Source organism: Mobula birostris, chromosome 22, assembly GCF_030028105.1.
Source record: "Mobula birostris isolate sMobBir1 chromosome 22, sMobBir1.hap1, whole genome shotgun sequence".
NCBI lineage: Eukaryota > Metazoa > Chordata > Chondrichthyes > Myliobatiformes > Myliobatidae > Mobula > Mobula birostris.
The window spans coordinates 14,656,383-14,678,137 of NC_092391.1; the positions used below are offsets into that span (position 1 = coordinate 14,656,383).

Genomic DNA, 21,755 nt, shown 5'->3' on the forward strand with positions numbered 1-21,755 from the left:
CAAAAAATATTTGTACGCCATCACCTTGTTGAAGACGTATTTCACCAAGAACCCACAGAAAGGTTATTGCTCCATGGCGAACAGTTGATAGCTAGCCTGGTACATTAACCTTAGCTCGACTGGAAGGTTGGTGTTCAGTTCAGCTTCTGATAAGTAAACCAGCGACAGTTCCATGCATCACTGATGGGGAGCCACACCATTAGGGAGGAAGAAAGCTACAAGTAGGCAATGGAGACGTTGATTGATAACATTTATTAAATGCATTGCAAGCTTAATTATAAAAGTATACTACTACAACCATGTTGATCATGCTTTCAGAAACATTAATATGAAAAAGATTAACTTTTGGAAGAAAAGTCTTGTTAGTACATACGTATTGATTACATTCTATAATGTTATTGAACATACATTCATAAACTTTAAGAGTGATAAAGTGATACAGTGTATAGCATTGTGTTGTAAGGCCTCTAAAACCCTGCCTTGATCAATATATGGTAACTTAAGGTAAATACAAGCGCTCTCAACTTTCTTGAAGATCAAGTTTTACCTTGTATGTGGGACCTATTCATTCTTGGGTTGACTATTTTCTTTCCAAAGTGGATTCAAACAGTGACATTAAAAAAAACAAGAATGGTCACCTGCAAATCTATGTGAAAAACACCAATCTAGTGCAGGGTTGGATTAAGTCTGATTGAGGGATTCAAAATGTTGACAAGGCAAGTCCATGAAAAAAAATCTGCAGATATGGCTAATTTTTAAATTGTGATGAATATTAGCAGAAAGTGCTTCCAGGAGAAATAGCTCTTGGCCAGATAGACAGCAATGTTCCCTGCTCCAACAACTTACCTTAAATTCCTACTATATACTAGTAGGCACACACTACAGGCTGAGATTATTACAATATCCTCTTAGAACTGAGCTAGTTTGCCACTTTTACAATTTAAACTCACATTGCATGCAACCACGGTGCAGACTTGACGAGGGCCAGACTCAAAATGGGATGATATGTTTAAAACCAGCCTAGCCAGTGCCAATATTTGTCCATTCTCAAAAAGCTCCTGGTCATGCCACCACTAAACAAATTTGTTCAGAGATAATTAAACAATGACTATCCAATGTATTCCAGACTGTAATGTACCACAAGTGTGTGGGACGGTTGAGAAACAGACATGGAACATGGTGATTTAGCTTCCTGCTGAAATGAACTATTATTTCATACCAATCTGATGAACTCATTTTCCTACCGCTAGCAGTGATAACAAAGTACAAGGAAGTGAAATTCCTTACTATTGTTTAAGATGGGAATGATATGTTCTCAAAAGCAACCATTTTGTACAAATACATTGCATTGCCTGCAGGTATTTAATTTGGTTCTGAAAAAATGCCATCAATCTGAAAGGGTTAACTGTTTCTTTTTCCACAGATGCTGCCTAGTTTGCTAAGAACTTCTAGCATTTTCTGCTTTTCTTTCTGATATTTTGGGTTTTTTTTTGCTTTGAGTACTTAACCAATATTCATTTTATAGAGGCTAAAATCGTTTTGGTACCATGCTTTCACAGTGAAACTGCTGATATTAAAATAACCACAAAGCTCTAACAGCAACACCACTTATTACAAAGTGATCAAACAGACTATGTTTAAAGTGAAACCCTTTCTTACTTCTTTTGCAATAAAGCCAATCTAAAATTTCCTCTCTGAGCAGGAGGTCACCACGACTACACCTTAGAGCCACCCCTCAAACTCAGGGTTCATGCATTTGGTCACGTTGTCTTGGATTATTAAAGCCTTGGCCACAATGTGAACATTACCCAGATAACCCTACCAATGTTTACATTTGTAATAATCTGGCCAGATTTTACAACAGCATTAGCAGACTCACAGCATTCCCATTACCCAGCCTTTTCCCACCTCACTCCCATATGTTAGGCTTGGGGTTTGTCTGAACTGCTTGAATCTCACGGCAATGGAGAGATTATGCTTTACTCAATTTTAATTTGCATTTTAAATTGCAATTGAGACTAACTCTAGGATACTTAATGCAATGAACTTGCAACGATGGGATTTCAGTAAGAAGGTTTTTAATGTAATGCGATTTTCAAGTTATGTGTCACTCATTCCAAACAAAAGGTAGAACAGAAACTGAACATGCCTTCAAACCACTTCCTTGCAATATTAGGAGGCAGGAAGAGTGGGTTTAATGGGCAACGGCCCAACCATATACTCGCAGTTACGTGGTCACATTCAACTTAACCTGATGCAGATGGCCGGAATATGACAACTAACAATACATTTGCCGGACAGGTTAGAAGGAAATTATTCTGGCAAAGCTGTTCACAGAGTAGTTCCCCCAACCACACAAAAAAAAAACAATTGATTTGAAGAGAAAATAAAAATCATTTGGAAAGAAATTGAGATTTAACAGTCACCCTCCCTCCATTTCTAGACATGGCCTAAAGTTTTGACACGTACAAGCTACATCATCAAGTTGCTGTACTGATTGGTCGGTGTGAAGTGCTAATCAAATGGCATACAACCAAATTCTACAGCAACCAAGGAGACTACCAGTGCAGAGATTCTTCAGTCAGATCTAATGAGCATACCTCTCACAGATTGGTGGGCGGATTTCAATAAATTGACTAGACCATTTCCTCATAAATCTACTGTACAGAAAATAGTAACGTGTACTGCACATTAAAACCACAGACCAGGCATGCTCTGCAGATTGTAATAAGGTTGCAAATATCTGCATGGAGGATTATTTTTGGAAACTCTTAATGCTTAAGATGGTTTAAGTCAATTTAGCTTCTTTTCACACTTCTGATAATATTGTTACAGGCAAAACAGCAGGCACAAGATTTCTTCAAATTTGTAGGCTTGATAGAACATACAGAAATTCAAATGCATTTGGAAATAAACCACATGCTTGATGGACGTCCATCTGCTTTTGAATACTTCACACACAGATAAAGATATGCTGATTAACTAGCCAGGAAAGGAGGGCAATGCTCTGATACAGATTTCCAAAAATTTTACAGCACCTCAAAGGAAACAAACATTTTATGTCAGTGTTGTCCTCAAGATTTTAAGTGTAGGGTTAAACAGAAATGGGTTCATTTAGACTGGACAGGTTTTAGGATTGTGACTGCAGTGTGTCATGAAGAATCAATTGAGTTATATCAAACTGTTAAATGTGTGGAGAACAGTATTGGCTTTGTGAATGAATGGCTAGCAAGCTGCTCAGTTTTACTGTTGAAAGATTTAGGTCAACACTAGTACAATAGAAATGTAAAAACTGCCACAGCTAAATTAACAGTCTACTTGGTTCTGGAGAACAACCACTTGCTGTGAATTTGCCCATCCCTGTATATATTACATTCTCAATCTTTGCCTTAACAAATGATCAAAGCAAAAGCATTCACATAATGTGTGAGATTGATAGCCCATTAAGGTGTGACTATCAATCCATCACTAATGTAAACCAGTACCCTTGCATGGAAAAAAAATTAGAAGTCATTCTAACCAAAAATGTGTCATTGGAAAATCAGACATACAAACAGTGGTCATATTTTGTGTTTAGTTATGTCACTTTCTTGCCCCCATAATATTTTGCACCAGGTCCATTGGTAGAGGGAATACAATGGTGGAGTTCTTCTCAGCTGCAATGGTGGTGAGGGTCTGCAGGTAACGAAGTTGCAGAGCTGCTGGAGACTCGGAAATCACAATAGAAGCTTCCTTCAGGGCCCTGGAAGCATTCATTTCTCCCTCGGCAGCAATAACCTGCAAGAACAAGCACATGTGGTCAATGGTCCACAAGGAATACGAGGCAAACAAACACATCCAGCTAGATAAATGGAAAAGCTTTCAGAAGTAGGTCAATACAAATATAACAACACAAACAAAGAAGGTAGCAAAGTACAGGGAGTGGGGAGTATTTTCTCACAGAAAAACTATTCAAAGCATAGTTTCAAGTAGTCTCTTACATAAAGGTGTTATCAAAAATGGAATATGTACTCGATATAAAGGGTGACAGAAAGATTACAAACATCAATAATTTTCCAGAATTGTTATGTAATTGACAAGTGATCTTCAATATGAATAATTTTGGTTTAAAGAAGTTCTTGTGCTCTGGGGTGGGGTGGAATGAGTGCCTGAACGGAAGAGTAGAAATACTTGAAGGCATTGATGTTTAAATAAAACACTTGGGGCACAGTTTTCCTAGTGGTTAGCATGACCCTAATACAAGGGTCGCACAGTAGCATAGTGGTTAGCATAATGCTATTACCGGGTGGGGGTTAAGGGCATAGTAGTGTACCGGTTAGCTATTACAGAGCCAGTGACCTTGTTCAAATCCACTGCTGTTTGTAAGGAGTTACTGCATGCTCCCCGTGACTGCTTGGGCTTCCGCCGGGTGCTCCAGTTTCCTACCGCATTCCAAAGATGTACGGGGCCATAGGTTAATCGGTCACATGGGTGTAACTGGGTGGCACGAGTTCCATGGGCCAGAAGGGCCTGTTTCTATATTGTACCTCTAAATAAATAATTTTTAGAGGGATTGAACTGGAAAGCAGTGATGATCAGGCCTTGCTTACACATTACTTTGGTACTTTGAGAACAATGCTGGTCCCCATATTATAGCAAGAATATCTCGAGACTGAAGAAAGTACAAAGAAGACTTCATAGAACTGAGTGGGTACAGTTCACAGGAAAGAAACTTAAAGGGTTTGATAGGCTAGTAATACTTCAGCCCACAAGGGAGACCAGGAAATGAAGTCACCTTAGATTGTGATATTAAATCATAGCTTTCATTTCTGTGAAATATTTGACCATGGCAAAAGTAAGTGGAAGGTTATTGAACTAAGAGCTGAAATTGGAACTTTCTTGCAAAGCACTTCTTTTAATCAACAAGAGTTACTGTATACCAATTTCACTGCAAAATGATTTGCAAAAATACCACACTTATGCTTAAGCATACAGGAGAAAGATTCAAGATTGTTTAATGTCATTTCCAGTACACTAGTGTGAAGGAGAATGAAACAATTGTTACTCCGGATCAGATGCAGCACAAAAAAAAACCCAGCAAGATAAAGATATTAACAATAAAAAAGACATTCTGACTATAAATACACAAGATAGCTTATATACATAGGTTGATGTTCATAAAGTGGTGCTAGGCACAGGAGTGTCTGTACCTAAGTACTTAAGATGCACAAATATTCCATTGTTTGTAACGTGTAAATTAAGACAAAAATCTATCATGTACATGGAAAGCAATCACCTTTCACACATTTGTCATCTCTTCCCACTAGCCTCTTAACCCCAACTTCAGAACAGCCCTAACTACGTAAGGTCACAGGCAACACACATAAAAATTGCTGGTGAACGCAGCAGGCCAGGCAGCATCTACAGGAAGAGGTACAGTTGACGTTTCGGGCCGAGACCCTTCATCAGGACTAACTGAAAGAAGAGATAGTAAGAGATTTGAAAGTGGGAGGGGGAAGGGGAGAGGATCCCTCTCCCCCTGTGCGTTCTGCGCTCTGGCCTGCTGCGTTCACCAGCAATTTTTATGTGTGTTGCTTGAAATTCCAGCATCTGCAGATTTCCTCATGTTTGCGTACGTAAGACCGCATCTTTCCTCCAAGGAAATAAGGTGATAATGTTCCCATTTTGCTCGGGTATAAAATTAAAATCTGATCCAAATGCAAGCCAAGCAGTTACTGTACAACTTCCTCCCCAAAGTCAAACAACTTTGCAAAAAGAATCACAAACTTGACCTGAAATATTAACCACCCCTTTGCTTCCACAGATGCTGCTAGACCTGAAAAGTTCTTCCAGCAATTCAGCAACATTCCATCGATCTGCTTGTGATTAAACACCGAACAATGATTAACAGTAGAGGATGTATGCAGTAACCTCAAGCCAGTCATCGTGCTGATGATAAAGTAGGAGGAGGACTGTTTCAGGTCCAGTTGGCAGGCTCTATCAGGATTATGCACTCAACCAAAACACAACACACGTAATCAGAACCCATCAGGCTCAGTCTGGGCTGCCCGGCTCTGGCTCCTGCTGCCTTGGTACCCTCAACAGGGGAAGTAGTGGGTTTGGAAAGTACAATCGATGCAGTCTCGACTAGCGCAGTGCACCTTCTAGATGCCACATACCACAGCCACTGTGTGACAATGACGGAGGAAATATGCATTTATGACGGTAGGCAACTTTGCTTTAGACCATAAGGCATTGGAGCAAAATTGGCCATTTAGCCCATCGAGTCTGCTCTGCTGATCAATCATGGCTAATTTATTTTCCCTCTCAACACCATTCTCCTGCCATCTCCCCATAACCTTTGATGCCCTTACTAATCAAGAACCTATCAACCTCCACTTTAAATATATCCAATGACTTGGTCTCCACAGTCGCCTGTGGCAAGGAATTCCACAGGTTCACCACCCTATGGCTAAAGATGTTCCTCCTCCTCACAGTTTTGTCTCGCTTCGAGTGTTATTGAAGCTGCGTTAATGCAGTCTAACGGAGGGCATTTCATCAACTTCCCAATTGTGTGTGTATATAATGGAAACGCATTATTATTTTAGGAAGTCACTCACTGCAGGATATTCAACATTTGACCTGATTTTCCAATTCAGATTCATTTAAATATCATATGCATATTGGAAAATAGAGTAAAATTCATTGCTTGTTTGAACAACCAACACAACCAAAGGATGTGCTGGGGGAAGCCCGCAAGTGTCGCCACATTCGCCCACAAACATAGCATGCCCAACACATCCAACAGACCAACACAAGCACCACCAACAAGAAGACAACAGCAAAAAATTCCCTTTCTCACTCCAGTGCACCCACCCACACACTCACAGTCCTCCAACACCAGGACAGTCCCTGGCCCTGGACTTTCAGACTGCACACATAAAAATACCGTGGATATTTTATCACCATAGTATTTATATTGCCATTTGAGTTGAGTTTTTAAGTTAGTGGGGACTTGGTGATGCCCCAAATACCATGGTTAGATTTTCTCTTGTTGGAGATGGCCATTGTCTGCCATGTTGTGCTATGAATGCAACTCGTCACTTTTGAGCCCGTGCCTGACTAAGTGACGTGTAGGCTTTGCTGAATAGTTCATTTTCTGAAGTGTTGGAAATGGAATTAACATTGTTCACTGACAACCTCACAAAGCCACTTCTAGGTGTATGATGGAAGTAGTCAAAGATGGTCGGGACTAAGTATTCCTGCTTGGTACAACAAATTAAACTGACAACAAAACAGCATACAGAGAGGAGGCATTGAAACTATCTGAATGGTGCAATAACCATAACCTTTCACTCAACATAAAAAAATTATTTATTTCAGAAAATTAAGGTGGTATGAATAAGCTCCACTACTCATAAATGGTGAAGCAATGGAGAGCCTCCAGCTTTAATTCTTGGCAGTGCACATCACAGAGGACCTTTCTTAGAGCACCACCACCACCTCCTTGATAGTACGGAAGGCTCAGCAGCACCTATACTATCTTAGGAGTTCAAAGAGAGCAAATCTGCCCCAGAAGCTGCTGGTAAACCTTCATTGATGTGTAATTGAGAACATACTGACCTACTGCATGACAGTATGGCACACTAGCTGCAACAAGATGAACAAAAAAATCTTCAGTGAGTGATCCTTTCTGCACAGAATATCAATGGGACACAACAACCAGATACGGAAACCATCTACAACTCACAATATCTATGGTGGGCTCACAACATCATGATGGACTTATCCCACCCCAGTAACACCATCCAGCACGAGACATAGAAACATCTCTGCACAGACATCCAGCTTCTTGCCCCAAGGCTGTCATGCAACTGAACAATATCCAATTTTAGAGTTGTTTGTTTTTAATTCAGTTGTAACCTAGATGTCACTCTAAATAGCTCAGATGTTATTTTAAACTTAGTCATTGTGTTTTTAGTAACTGAATTGCCAGTATGCAGTTTTACACTGACTGGAGTTGGACAACAATCTTGTTGTCCTGGGCAATATCAATAAAGTTCTAACTAACTTACTGAGATTGGAATGTTTGACTTCTGACAACCATCAGCTTCCTTTACATGAGGGATGCCACCAAATTTTGGAGCAATTTTCTCTTTTTGTTGGTTGACTTCAGTTCTACCAGATCTTGATGCCACAGTGAAATGCTGCCTGGATATCAGATTTGGACTTATTTATCATAGGTACATCGAAACATACAGTGAAATGTGTCATTTGTGTTAACAACCAGCACACTGAAGGATGTACTGGTGGCAGCCTGCAAGTGTTGCCACACATTCTGTCACCAACACAGCATGTCCATAATGTTCAGCAAAACAACAAATAAAACAATAACAAAATAAGCCCCTTTCCCATCCCTCTCATCCACTCACACACCCAAGACAAGCTGCCTCCTTGCCTCCAAGTCATAGCCCCAGACTCTCAGACTCCCAGATCTAGAACATCCAACTTCAGACTTCACTCCAGGATGCAGATCACAGGTCAAACCTTCAGATCTTCACTTCCAGACTCAGATGGACCTCCACCACCAGTGACCTAGGCCCTTGTGCCTCCTTTGAGACTCTTTTGGTCTTCAAGCTTCAGTCTTTTGTCTCTGCCTTCTGCTCCCACGCTCTGGTCCTGTGGTGTAGCAGCACTTGGATAGCATCTTGATTTTAGCTATGCCTAATGCTGCTTCCAGGTTACGTGGCACTAGAGTTGATAAACTAGTTTGGCTGCATTGGTGGAGTGAGTGCAGAAGTAGAAGCTTGAAGGTCGAAGAGTGAAGGTAGATGGCTGAAAGAGTTACGAGAGACCAGGTCACCAAGGTCAGAGGTCCATGAGAGTCCAAAAGTCGAGGACTAAAGGTCAGACCCATGATTGGAATCCTGGGCTGAAGTCGAAAGTTGCAGGCCTGGTGGCTGAGAGGCGGACAAGGTCTGGAAGTAACCAGTGCTTTGGGGGGGGGGGCAGGGGGTGGTGGTGGTGTGTGTGCGCGCGCTGTTATTATTGTCACTGTGTGCACTGTTCTGTACATTGGGGGCATGCTATGTTGGCACCAGATATGCAGTGACACTTGCGGGCTGCCCCCAGCATGTTCATGGGTGTGCTGGCTGTTAATATAAACGATGCATTTCACTCTATGTTGCGATGAACATGTGATAAATAAATCTGAATAGCAGACTGTGAGGTTTCATCACCACCTCTTAACTATCAAACTCAACGACAGCCTGTATCCCACTGTTAAAGACTACTGAATGGCTCTCTAGTACAACAAGGTTGACTCTTGACCTCACAACCTACCTCATTATGGTCTTACATAAACTAAATATATCAATTTACTTAAAATTTTCTTACAAGACTAACAGCTATATAGAGCTTGGTTACTGATAGTTGTCTCAAGAGAGCTGAACGTATCATGTGACAGTTACATTGTTTATCCAGTTTACAAAAAAAATACCTTGTTGTCCAGTACTGAGTATATAAATGGCCGTGTTATATAACTGGCACTTTATCAAGGGACATTTTAACTACCAAAAAAATATACTTCCAAGTTAATCTTTAAAAAAAAACACGTTTCAGTGGAGATTATATATAAAACCAACAAATCATATACACAAACTGTAGTTATTTGAGGAAAAAGCCACTTTTAAGAAAAATGATGCAAATAAAAATCCATGAGTTATTTTTTTCCTCCCAAGTGGTAGATGGACTAAGACCAGGAAGCTCATGTGTTCAATTGTTGTTCCTCGCCATGCCCTGTGGCATGCTGGGTGGCAACCTTACAGTTTCTTTAGCATTTGTCTGTTTTTTTAACAAGTCCAAGCTGCAAGCCCAATGCTCAACCCAGCAAGGAGCCGAATGGATTTGAATTTGTGACCACTCATCTCAAAGTCCGGTGCAGATGCCACTGCACCACTGGCTGGCTATGAGCTCAATTGGTCAGTGGTTGCTCAAGATTCCTGATTGTCATTCTTCAGTGCACCAGAGTAAAGGAGAGTAAATGCTTGCTGAGGGGATCTGCAAGAAACTTCAGAACCCAAGTTTTCAAGAAGGAGAAGAACATGAAGTGGTCGAGACTGCCACTTCAGTGAGCAAAGATAATGCTTAGTAATAACTCAACAGCTGAGTCTTCCTCTAATATCAGCACTTGGGCCCACATACAGTTGGTGATCATCGTAACTTGCTCAATCTCTCTTAAGACATAGGCAGGGAAGGGACAAGAACAAAAATTGAACATAATCATGCCAGTTTTGTTAGTTTGTAATAAATTTTGCTCATGTGAAGACTAGGACATCCAATCTACAAACGTAGTTTGGTAGTAGGTGGCAGACACATACTGCATATTTGATCATTAAAATAGTGTGAAACATTTCATTGGACTATTGTAGAACAGAGTGTTCTCAGCACCTTCGTCAATATTCCCCCTTCTACTACTACTGCCAGAAACATTAGTTCATCAATCACTTAATTTGCTCCTCATCGGACCCATATTGTATGAATGATCTTGTTCATCCATGCTTCAGAATACATCATAGGGCCACAGAGCACTACAGCACAGAACCAGGCACTCCAGCCCATCTAGTCTGAGCTGAGCAGGTACTCTGCCTTGTCTGGTGGGCACAACATATTTTTCTAGGCTTCAGAAACTTACATTGCTGCAAGTACTATCTATTCTTTTAGTAAAGTGTTAACACATCAGAAAATACCTTCCCAGGGGAGGAAGTCATGGGGAAACTTCCCCTCTCCACTCATGCTCACTCTATTTTCCAGCTGATTGGGCAAGTTATTCTTTTGACCTCAGGGTTACTTATCTTTCCCAATCCTAGTCTTAACACATCCAGGATCCTGTAAACTTTTTTTAAGGAAATAAATTTTGGGATAATACCCACTTAAATTGAGACATACAATGCAGTTCACATAGAAAGAGCAGGTGATTTTGAACTTGCAGCTTACAAAGATCCTCACTCCTCAAGAATCTTCACTTATATCCATCTTTACACATCTGATAAAGATAAATTCTTATTAACTTTTTATTTTAAAACTTCATTTATCAAGAGACGAGGCCAGCATTTGTTGTCCACCAATGAATGCCCAGTCAGAAGGGGGAGAGGTGACAACTGAGTGAACTGTAGGCCATTTCATGTACATTTATCACCTGGGGTAGGTCTAAGGTCACACCATGATCCTCTCAGATCTCTTTTGCCAATCAACTGTCCAGCTCTTGGCTCCATCCCTACCCCTCCTATCTTCTCCGATCATTTTAGATCTCCCCCTCCCCTCTCAAATCTCTTACTAGCTCTTCCTTCAGTTAGTCCTGACGGAGGGTCTCGGCCTGAAACGTCCACTGTACCTCTTCCTAGAGATGCTCCCTGGCCTGCTGCGTTCACCAGCAACTTTGATGTGTGTTGCTCAGTTCAAGGACCACAGGTTTCATTCTAAAGTACAGCGGTGGGACCAGATGTGTTTTTGTAATACTCTGGTATTTTTGTGGCCATCATGACTAAGATGTCTAACTTTGCAACTAGCAAGTTATTAACTGAATTTAAGTTCCACAGCTGCCATGGTTGAATTTGAAATCAGGACTCCGGAACATTTGTGCAGGCTTCTGTATTACTAATTTTCCACTGAGGATTTACCCACCAGAGACAGATTGGAAGTAGCTGTTTGTGGTAACGTTATCAATTAATGCTCTGTAAGATGCTTATGCAGAGCAAGGATCCTTTTCACTTACTAAAGGCATAGAATGCACAGACCTCCACAATCAAAATAAACATTAATTGACAAGGTATAACCTTGACAAAAACTGAACTTACTGCACTTAATCTTTCTAATGTGTAGATGGGGTTAACACTATCAGTGTTTCTACGACCATAACTATCTACTGAAAAGCTACCAATGTTTCCATTCTCCACCCACTGTGTGCAGCAGAACTAGTCTCCAGCAGTCTATAATATTCTTAATATTATTTATTCATTTGTTTATTATTATTTGTGTTTTTTTTGTATGAGATGGTCTGAATTTTTACACATTGGTTGTTTGGCAGTTTTTGTGTGTAGATTTTTCATTGTTTCTATTATGTTTATTTGTGTTTTCTGAAAATGCCTGCAAGAAAACAAATCTCAGCGTAGTATATGGTGACATACATCTACTTTGATAATAAATTTACTTTAAATTTTCCTCCAGTAAATATCTTTGATACAGAAATATTTGCAATTCTGAGCTGCATCTCAGTCAGATGCAGTTTGAGCATGATCTCTTGTAAGGTATCCAATTCTGGCAACCCAAGGCAGGCTTGGGTGTAACTAAATCCTAAAAGTCTCCAGCAGTCTATAATCTAATACTCAATAAGCAAAGTCCAAATACGTCAACAGCCAAAAGACACTTCACTAATTCAAGTAGGAGTACAAGGCCTGAGTAGGGGTATTGATTTAAACAGGGCAAAACTTAAGTGAGTCTGTGATAGGCACAAAGTCCAAGAAATTATCACAGCCAATATTCCTTCACCTAACAATTTCAAGTAACAAAAGATCAGCCAACGAAGATTCAAGAGAGTCCCTCAGCAGTCACTACAGACATATGACAGGACTATCACGTAACCTTTCAAAGAAGCTTGTGCTTATCAAAATAGAAATGCTGATTCTGAGAAAACAGGACATCCAAATAGTGTTTCTAATGTAGTAGCAATCAGCCAAGCAAAAGAATTGTCAAACTATATGAATCCCTAGAAAATTAATTGCACAATTTACGTATATATGACTGTTGAAGGAATATATCCTTGATGTGATTTGCTATTCCTGTTATTTTTCTTTATACGGGACTGGTATACACTGCATTAGAATGTACAATTGGGAAGAAATCATTTCTTGTCCAAATGCAGCTTAGTAAAATTAGTTAAATTCAGGATCGAAACTTCAGTTATTAGGCCACACAAAATACTTTTAGAACCAGCCAATCTTATTTCTCTTACCTTGGCTCGGGCCTCCCTTGATGCCTCGGCCTCAGCTGCCATCGCTCTCTGTAGTTGGATGGGCAGCTTCACATCTTTGATCTCCACACGCTCAACCTTAATCCCCCATTCATCTGTGGCAACATCGAGGGTCGTCTGAGAGAGAGCATCAAGCAGTAAATTTAATGGTGCACAATCACCAAAGCTGTGCAATTTTTTTGTGGGTCTGGAAATGTCAGTCTCTAATAGCACTTAAAGTAGCCAATCCTACTTTACATCAACACACACAGTGGTTTTCTGCTGCTGTAGCACATCCACTTCGAGGTTTGACATACTGTACATTCAGAGAGGCTCTTCTGCACACCACTCTTGTAACACATGATTATTTGAGTTATTATTATTTTCCTGTCAACTTGAACTAATCTGGTCATTCTCCTCTGACCGTCCTCATTAACAAGTTGTTTTCACACACAGAATTAGCACTTACTAGATGGTTTTCTGCATCAGTCTCCGTGTGGCCTAATTCTGCTCCTATATCTTATGGTCTTGTGCGTGAAAATCCAGAGAGACCAACAGTTTCTGAGATACTCAAACTATCTGGTCTGGCACCAACAATCATTCCACGATCAAAGTCACTTAGATCATATTCCTTCCCCATTCTGATGTGAACATTTTGACCATACAGTATCTGTTGTTTTTATGCATCAATTTGCTGTCACATGATTGGCTGATTAGATATTTGCATTAACAAGCAAATAAAGTGGTTACAGAATGCAAGTCTCTCAAAGTAAAGACACAACACAAAGTCCTCCCCCATCTTCAAATCTCATTTATACTGAATAGAGAAAATTACCCTCAGGTTCTTTACAGAAGAATTAATGAACATAATTTGACATGGAGCCATTTTCCGTCATTCATGAAATGTCTCTTCCCAAATACCCCTAAAATTCCTTTTGATGATGGAATCCTCAGAGTTCTGAAGGAAATTCAAGACTTTAGACCCAGTGACAAAGGAATGACATTAGGTTAGGGCAGTATCTGTTTTGGAAGGGACTTGTTGATGGTTCCTCTGTATACCTGCTGCACCTGCTTGTTTGATAATTCACTTTATATGTTTAAGTGCTGTCAAAGTCATGCTGCTTTAGTATATTTGTTTTGGATGGTACCTACTGAAGCCATACTGCACCGGTGGAGGGAGTTAATATTTAGGAAAGTGGATGAAATGTATATCAAGCAGGTTACTTTCTTGTGAATGGTGATAAGTATTTTTGGAACTATAGCCTTGCAGGAAATGGGACAGAATTGAACCATACACCCGGCTGGTGACTGGAGATGCCAGAAGTGTTTTGGGGAGTCAAGAAGTGAATCATCAAATGAAAATTGCCCATCTTCTTATCTGCTCTTTGTTCCTAATGCCGGTCCACAGCAAATTGTCACACCATTTCCTTCCCTACCTCATATGGAAGACAGCAACACTGACAGCTTTGAATTATGAGGAGCAGTTCATTATCAGAATCAGGTTTAATATCACTGACTGTCGTGAAATTTGATTTATGGCAGCAGTATAGTGCATAAAATACTATAAATTACAATAAGATAATAAATAAATTAATTAGTGTAAAAAGAGAGCAAAAATAGTGAGGTGGTGTTAATGGGTAGGTATTGGTCCATATAGAAATGTCATGGCAGAGGGGATAGAAGCTGTTCCTAAAACATTGAGTGTGTGCCTTCAGGCTCCTGAACCACCTCCCTTTTGGTTATAATAAGACGACAGCATGTTCTGGGTGATGGGGGATCCTAAATGATAGATGCTGCTTTTTTGAGGCATCACCTTTTGAAGAGTAGGCTCCCTTTTGTTACATATTTTATAGCATATGTCAAAGCAAGACATCCCTAAGGAGCATCTTCAAGAAAGAAAAAGAAACTGATGCACAGACAATAACAACATGTTTGTGGAAGATCAAGAGGTCAAAAGTGGAGGTGCTCAAATGTTCTGAGTGCTATATAGGTAGACAGGGATCAGAGACAGGATGGGATGATGACTAAGTGGGAGAATACTTTATTGGATGTCTTGCATCAGAAGGTGCAAGGCATAAGGCATACAGATCTAATCACAGGCAGGAGCTGTGGATGGTTTCCAGGTCACACCTATCGCACGGAACAAAGTACTATCATAAAAAGTGTTGCTAGCCATGTTCATCATTTTCTACCTAGTGGCCATGTGGTGAAAGGAAATCTTAGATCAACCAACAAGGTGGATCTCACCTCATTGGATAAAATGCACTTTACATCCATTGTACAGAACATTTTGAAAGATTACTCAAATCATTAAAAATCAAGCTGGGGATAAAAGAAAATGGTGAAATAAAATAGCAAGTTTACCTGATAGAGAAAAGGAAAAAGCAACTGAACCACCATGAATAACCCGGTGCATTAATCATGGTAATCACTGGTGGTGTTTGTCACAGCTTACGATAGAATGATTGAAAACTTAAGTAAAGAGGAGCTAGATTTCAGAGTGTATAAGATATACAAACTTAGCAATTAATCATCTTTGAAACTATTTTCATAACGTGCCCCTGCCAGATTGGTATTCTGATTCCAATCATTATACTAATAAATACTTGTGTGGCAAGGGTCAAAACTGACGAAAACAAAATATTTGATTTTTCCATTAGCTACCAAGTCCAAACATAGATACAGTAATCAACTCTACTGCATAACAATACTAGCATTACATAAAATGTAGAAATGGTATAGGGTTGACAGTGCTTGCCAATTAACTCTCCAGATAACTTTAGGAGATACACTTGGTTATGTTGAAGGCAGCATGAAAGGGATAGATTCAAACAATGCCTGATGGAATTTAATGTGGGGTACTGAGGAGTCTAGAGGTCATTTTGGATCAAAGAATATGAGGTGAAAAATTATTACTATGACGGAATTAACTAACTACTCAATCAACGAAGGCATTTCCACAGATACAAAGAGTAACCAACAAGCCATCAAAAGGCTGAAAGGGCTATAGTTTAGGGTGACAGAAATGACAGTCTGTGCAAACCCTAACTGCTCAGTACTGATCACCAAACCTAAGGAAAGATGTACTGAGGTTAGAAGAACTACAGGACCGGTTCACCAGAATAACACACAGTTTAAAGGATTAAAACATGTGGGCTTAAAAGGTTAAAATTGAGAGGATAGGTTGGATTAACCTGCCCTAAATTCTCCAGATTAGAAAGTTATAAGGTAATCAAATTAAATGTCTTAAAATGATACTGGGATTGAAAAGATAAATGCAGAGAAAGTTTCTGGTGTGTTTCTAAATGGAACTTTGGAATGAGATCAAATGGAATACCATCTTCCAGATCGGCTGTGAACATGTTCTGTTAAACATAGAACACAGAACAGTGTAGCACACGAACAGGCCCTTCGGCCCACAATGCTATCCAGAACTAAATAAATTAGTAATCAAATGACATAATAAACTAATCCCTTATGCCTAATACAATATCCATATCTTTCCATTTTCCTTACATTCATGTGCTTATCTAAACTTCTCTTAAAAGTCCCGAACGTATTTGCCCCAAGATGAGAATCAGTCATAATCTATTTGTAAGACAAGCTAATGATTTATGTCTTACTCCCCTTTCATTTTATCTCTAAACAGGATCTTGTTGATATGCAGAGTGGGAGGTAGTAGAAGCAGATTCAATTTTACTTAGAGACACATAAAGAGTGAACAGAGGATTAGACAGGCGTTACGACTGATACAGACATGGTGAACTGAAGGGTCTGTTCCTGCACAACGCTGTTCTCTGTTCGAAAGGCAATGAGATGACAATGAGCCATAATCTATTTGCAGGAAAAGCTAATGACTCATGCCTTACTCCCCTTCCTTTATTATTTATCTTGCCTGTTGCTCAATATCCCAAACAAAACATTGAATGTTACAAATTCTTCTTAAAATCATCTATTCCCCTTAGCATTTGCTGAGGTCCAAGTTCTTATGTTGAGGTAATATGATTGAAACTGCTGATATACACATCTGCTGGAAAGCTCTTGAATTAACAATTGGTGATCCCGACTTTAATAAATGTGCCTATTTTGTTAATTCTGCTCAACACTTTTGTTTTTGATATGAGGGCTGAAGGTCAGTGGGGAATGAAGTGAGCACATAAAGTTAGATATAAAGGTGACCAGGATTACAGGAAATGAAGGTTCAAAGATCAGTATTCACCTGTTGGCCAGAATGGCCAGTTTTGATGCAAACTCCATGCTACACAAAAACTCTAATGAACTAGCACCAGAAGCCCACAAAACTCACCTGCATATTATGGGCAATCTCCTCCCGGTCTGAGAGAATCTGAGACAGATTCTTTGTTCCAAGTACATTTCTCAAAGTGGTCTGGGCCAAAAGGCGGGTAGCAGAATCTGCATTGGTGATATTTGCAACGGCAAGTATTGCATTCTGGACACGGTAATACACAACTCCATCAACACTGACTGTCACAGAGTCCTTGGTGAGAATCTAAATCCAAGGAAAAAATTTATTTAACAGTGTAGGTAAAATGAGAGAGCATTAAATGAAACATCAATGTTCAAGGAAGTTTTAAATAGCACTGAATTTTTATATGTCCTACCTCTTGAGGTGGAATGTCAAATGAAATAGTTCTCATATCCACTTTAACAAAGGAGTCAGTACATGGCAGGACAAAGAACAAACCTATAGTTAGAGAGAGAGAGAAAAAAAATCACAAAAATAAACAGAGACAAATGGACATTAATTTTACTTACTCATAATTTATAAACACCAGAGTGTGTAATTACAGCTAAGTGCCACTTTAATTGCATATATGTCTCAAATTGTTTTACAAGGTTCACATTTTAATCATTATTTTACTTATTTACATTGAACACTACGCAAATATTACACATCTTTAAAAACGGTGACTTATAATCATATTTCCTACAGGATTCAAGAAAAAAAGTGTTTACATTTCAAAAGGATTGCACACAAAATAAGAAACCCATACATTTCTATTTAAAATTTTTAGGCAGTCAGAAATTCCCATTTCTGATGAAAATAGTCGTTTTACCCCAAAAATCCCTCTTCCTCAATGTTTACATTACATTACATATATACATTACAATATCTTGCAACTCATTATACATTCAATATATACACTATATTAATATTATATTAAAGTCATATAGTGCCTAAAAAGTATTCACTACTCATGGAAGTTTTCATATTTTATTGTTTTACAACATTGAACACAGTAGATTTAATTTGGCTTTTTTGACACTGATCAACAGAAAGACTCCTTTCTGGTCAAAGTGAAAACAGATCTCTACAAAGTGATCTAAATTAATTACGTACATAAAACAATTGACTGAATAAGTATATATGACATACCACATCATCACTGATGCAGCCAATTAATTTTAAAAGTCACATAATTAGTTAAATAGAGATCTGTTTTTGGAGAACTGTGCGCAGTCAAGAGGTTTCAATTGATTGTAGTAAAAATACACCTGTATCTGGAAGATCCAACTGCTGGTGAGTCAGTATCCTGGCAAAAACTACACCGTGACAACAAAACAACACTCCAAGCAACTCCACAAAATGTTTATTGAAATGCACAAGTCAGGAGAAGGATACAAGAAAATTTACAAGTTACTGAATACCCCTTAGAATACAGTTAAGTCAATCATCAAGAAATGGAAAGAATATGGCACAGCTGTAAATCTGCCCAGAGCAGGCTGTCCTCAAAAACTGAGTGACCGTGCAAGAAGGGGACTAGTGAGGGAGGCCACTAAGAGACCTATGACAACTCTGGAAGAACTACAAGCTTCAGTGGCTGAGATGGGAGAGACTGCACATACAACTACTGTTGCCTGGGTGCTTCACCAGTTGTAGTTTTATGGAAGAGTGGCAAGAAATTAGTAAGACAACAAAAAACAACAGAATTCTGTCCCAATGGGAAAGATTCCTCTCCCAAAGGCTTTTGCCCCGTATCAGGTCCTAAATGAATTAGTACTTTTCTATAAATTTAATTTTTTTAATAGTTATAAAAACTGATATGTGACATCACCAACCCAATTGAGGTTCAATTATTATTAATTTAATGATGCAAACTCTCAGGGAACATGCAGAGTGAACTAAAATCATGGTAACATAGTGCTTTACAGTACCAGTGACCTGGGTTTCAATTCCAGCTGCGGTCTGTAAGGAGTTCGTATGTTCTGCCCATGACCGCATGGGTTTCCTCCCACAGTCCAAAGACGTACTGGTTGGTAGGTTAATTGGTTATTATAAATTGTCCTGGGATTAGGCCAGGGTTAAATTGGAGGATTGCTGGGTGAAGCAACTCAAAGGGACAGAAGGGCCTACTCCGCACTGTAAGTCAATAAATAAATAAAATACTACTGATCTATTCTGCATATACTGGCACTTTATAAATTGATGCAATTAATAACTTTCCCTTGATCTTTCCCCACAGCCTTACAAACACTTCTGTTTCAAGTAATGTATTCATTAACAAAATCAGAAGATCCGGGAAAAACTCAGCAGCTGTGGAGAGGTACAAAATTAACAGTTTGGCTTGATGACTTCTCAACAGGTGCAACCTCACAGTAAAGGCACAAACAAGCACAAAACTGTTTATGTTTGTTAACTTCAAAAAATTAAACTAATTTAAAGGAAGACCCAGGAGTCCAAAATGTGAGTCTAGCTTTGAACTTACTTTTAGTGAGGCATGCATGTATCATGTGGTAGCGTGATGATGTATGCAATTCATGTATTTGTACACATAACTCGTAATGATTTAAATGAGCAAGAATGCTTAATCAACTTATACAAGATTACTAAACTAATACTTAAATATTAAATACACCATTACAAACCTCATCGACCCCACTGACCTTCCTGTAACATTGTGGCTCTCTGCAACTTCTAGAAAACTTTGGGATGCTTCATTAAATTTTTAACTGCATCTCCTGCGCATGCTTTCATACAAATATCAGGGCTGCTAAAAAGAGATGTTCTAGTTTCCTTCAACATCTCAAAAACATGCTAATAGGTTAATTGGTGACTGTTTCTTAGTTCTGATCCAGCTATGTAATAGGAGAATCAGGGGAACACATGAATGAAAATAGCTTGTGGGGAAAATAAGGTGGCGGCAGCCCTGGAGAAGGCTCCAGAGGAGGTGTAGGAGAGAACAGAGGCACAAAGGGTGCGCTGGAATCTGTGCTGGCCTCTGAAGGCTGGATCTCTCTAGAGTTCACTCCCTGGAAGACAGGTTGGTTGCCTTTGTTTGTGGCTGCGAGAGATGAGGAACTGCTGCGTGCTTGTTCTTGTGGAAACATGGCTCCAGGACAACATCCCATGCATCATCAATTTTCAGGCCACGTCACTCATGGATCTGTGCTAATATTATTTTGTGACTGTATAGGCTATCATAACCATATGTGCTGTGTGTGACTGTTGGTACCGTGTTTTGTACCTTGGCCTGAAGCAAAAGAAGCTGAGGTGTAACCTTGGTATACAAAGGCCAAAGAAAAGAAGGATGGTCACAGATTTTCTCCATGGTAGGAGAATCTAAAAGCATAGGTTTAAAGTGAGAAGGGAAAGATTTAAAGTGGACCTGTTGGGCAACTTTGTCACACAGAGGGTGGTGGGTATATTAAATGTTCTGTTGATGAAGCTGTAGTGGCGGGTAAAATTACAACTTTTAAAAGACCTTTGAATAGGTACACGGACAGGAAGGGTTTAGCAAGAGATGCACCAAATACAGGTAAGTGGGACTAGCTGAGGTAGACAATTTGGTCAGCATGAATGAGTTGGGCCCAAGTGCCCGTACTATATAATTCAATGACTCTATTCCTTTCAGTGGACCATTCCATTCAGTTAAGAGTCTTCTCATCCTTTACCCTTTGAAGGGGTGGAGGGAGCGAGGGAGGGAGGTTAGGTGGGGATCTGTAAAGAAAGCCCGATGACAGTATTAAAATACAAATCCTCCTTCATTAAAAAAGGCCTTTTCCATTCAAATTTTATGAACTGGAAGAAATACTAGAGGATAACCCACCAGAACAGTCTTTAAAATCTTGTTCAGAGAACCAAAGGCCTAATTATAAACCTCTGATGGCCAACACTAAATAATACCTCTTTATTATACGCTACAACCAGTCAATGCAATGCCCACCCCAAAAGAAGTACAGCTGGAGATGTTGGTGAAAACCCTTGTATTTACTAATGGAGAATTAAGGTGCACTAGACAAATGAGGGATGAATGGGCAATAGTGATGGACAGAATAAAAGGTAAGAAACACACCTGACTTCAGATTATTTGAACAGTCTTCAGATCTTCAAATCACCAAAAGAATCAATTCAGAAAATCCCTCAGCACTTTCAAAGTTCTGTCCAGTCATAAAGAAAAGCTTTGTGTTGTGGAAGTTGGTCAAGCAGCCTGAAGGTTTGTGTCTGAGGGCAACTCTGGCCAGTTGCACAGCTTTTGAGTTGACTGTCTTCACAAGACTGAAAAGGGACGAGCTCCAAAGCCCTTGTGTCTGCTGATAGTAGCGGAATAGGGCTGTCTGCCAGCAACCAGCAGAAGATCATTACATAATGGAATCTGAAACAACCTTATTTGCAACACACTGTAAAGTTTTCCAAAGGGAACTCCTCTACTTACACACTAATATTCATTAATGTTCATTGTGTAACCCCTCTCCAATTTAGATTGTACTTTATGAGACACAGATAACTAGTTTTCCACTCACATTTTAT

General features: G+C 39.5%; 1 protein-coding gene across 1 annotated transcript in view; it reads right to left on the reverse strand.

Moving 5' to 3' along the window:
• Positions 1–233: 233 nt before the first annotated feature.
• Positions 234–21,755, reverse strand: part of stom (stomatin) — a 68,555-nt gene continuing 47,033 nt past the window's right edge. The window contains exons 4-7 of the mRNA XM_072240073.1: positions 17,608–17,690; positions 17,292–17,495; positions 12,989–13,123; positions 234–3,777 (exon numbers count right to left, since the gene is read on the reverse strand). Of these exons, the coding sequence (XP_072096174.1) occupies positions 3,583–3,777; positions 12,989–13,123; positions 17,292–17,495; positions 17,608–17,690 (617 nt within the window). The 3' untranslated portion in view covers positions 234–3,582. The remainder of the gene's footprint in view (positions 3,778–12,988; positions 13,124–17,291; positions 17,496–17,607; positions 17,691–21,755) is intronic.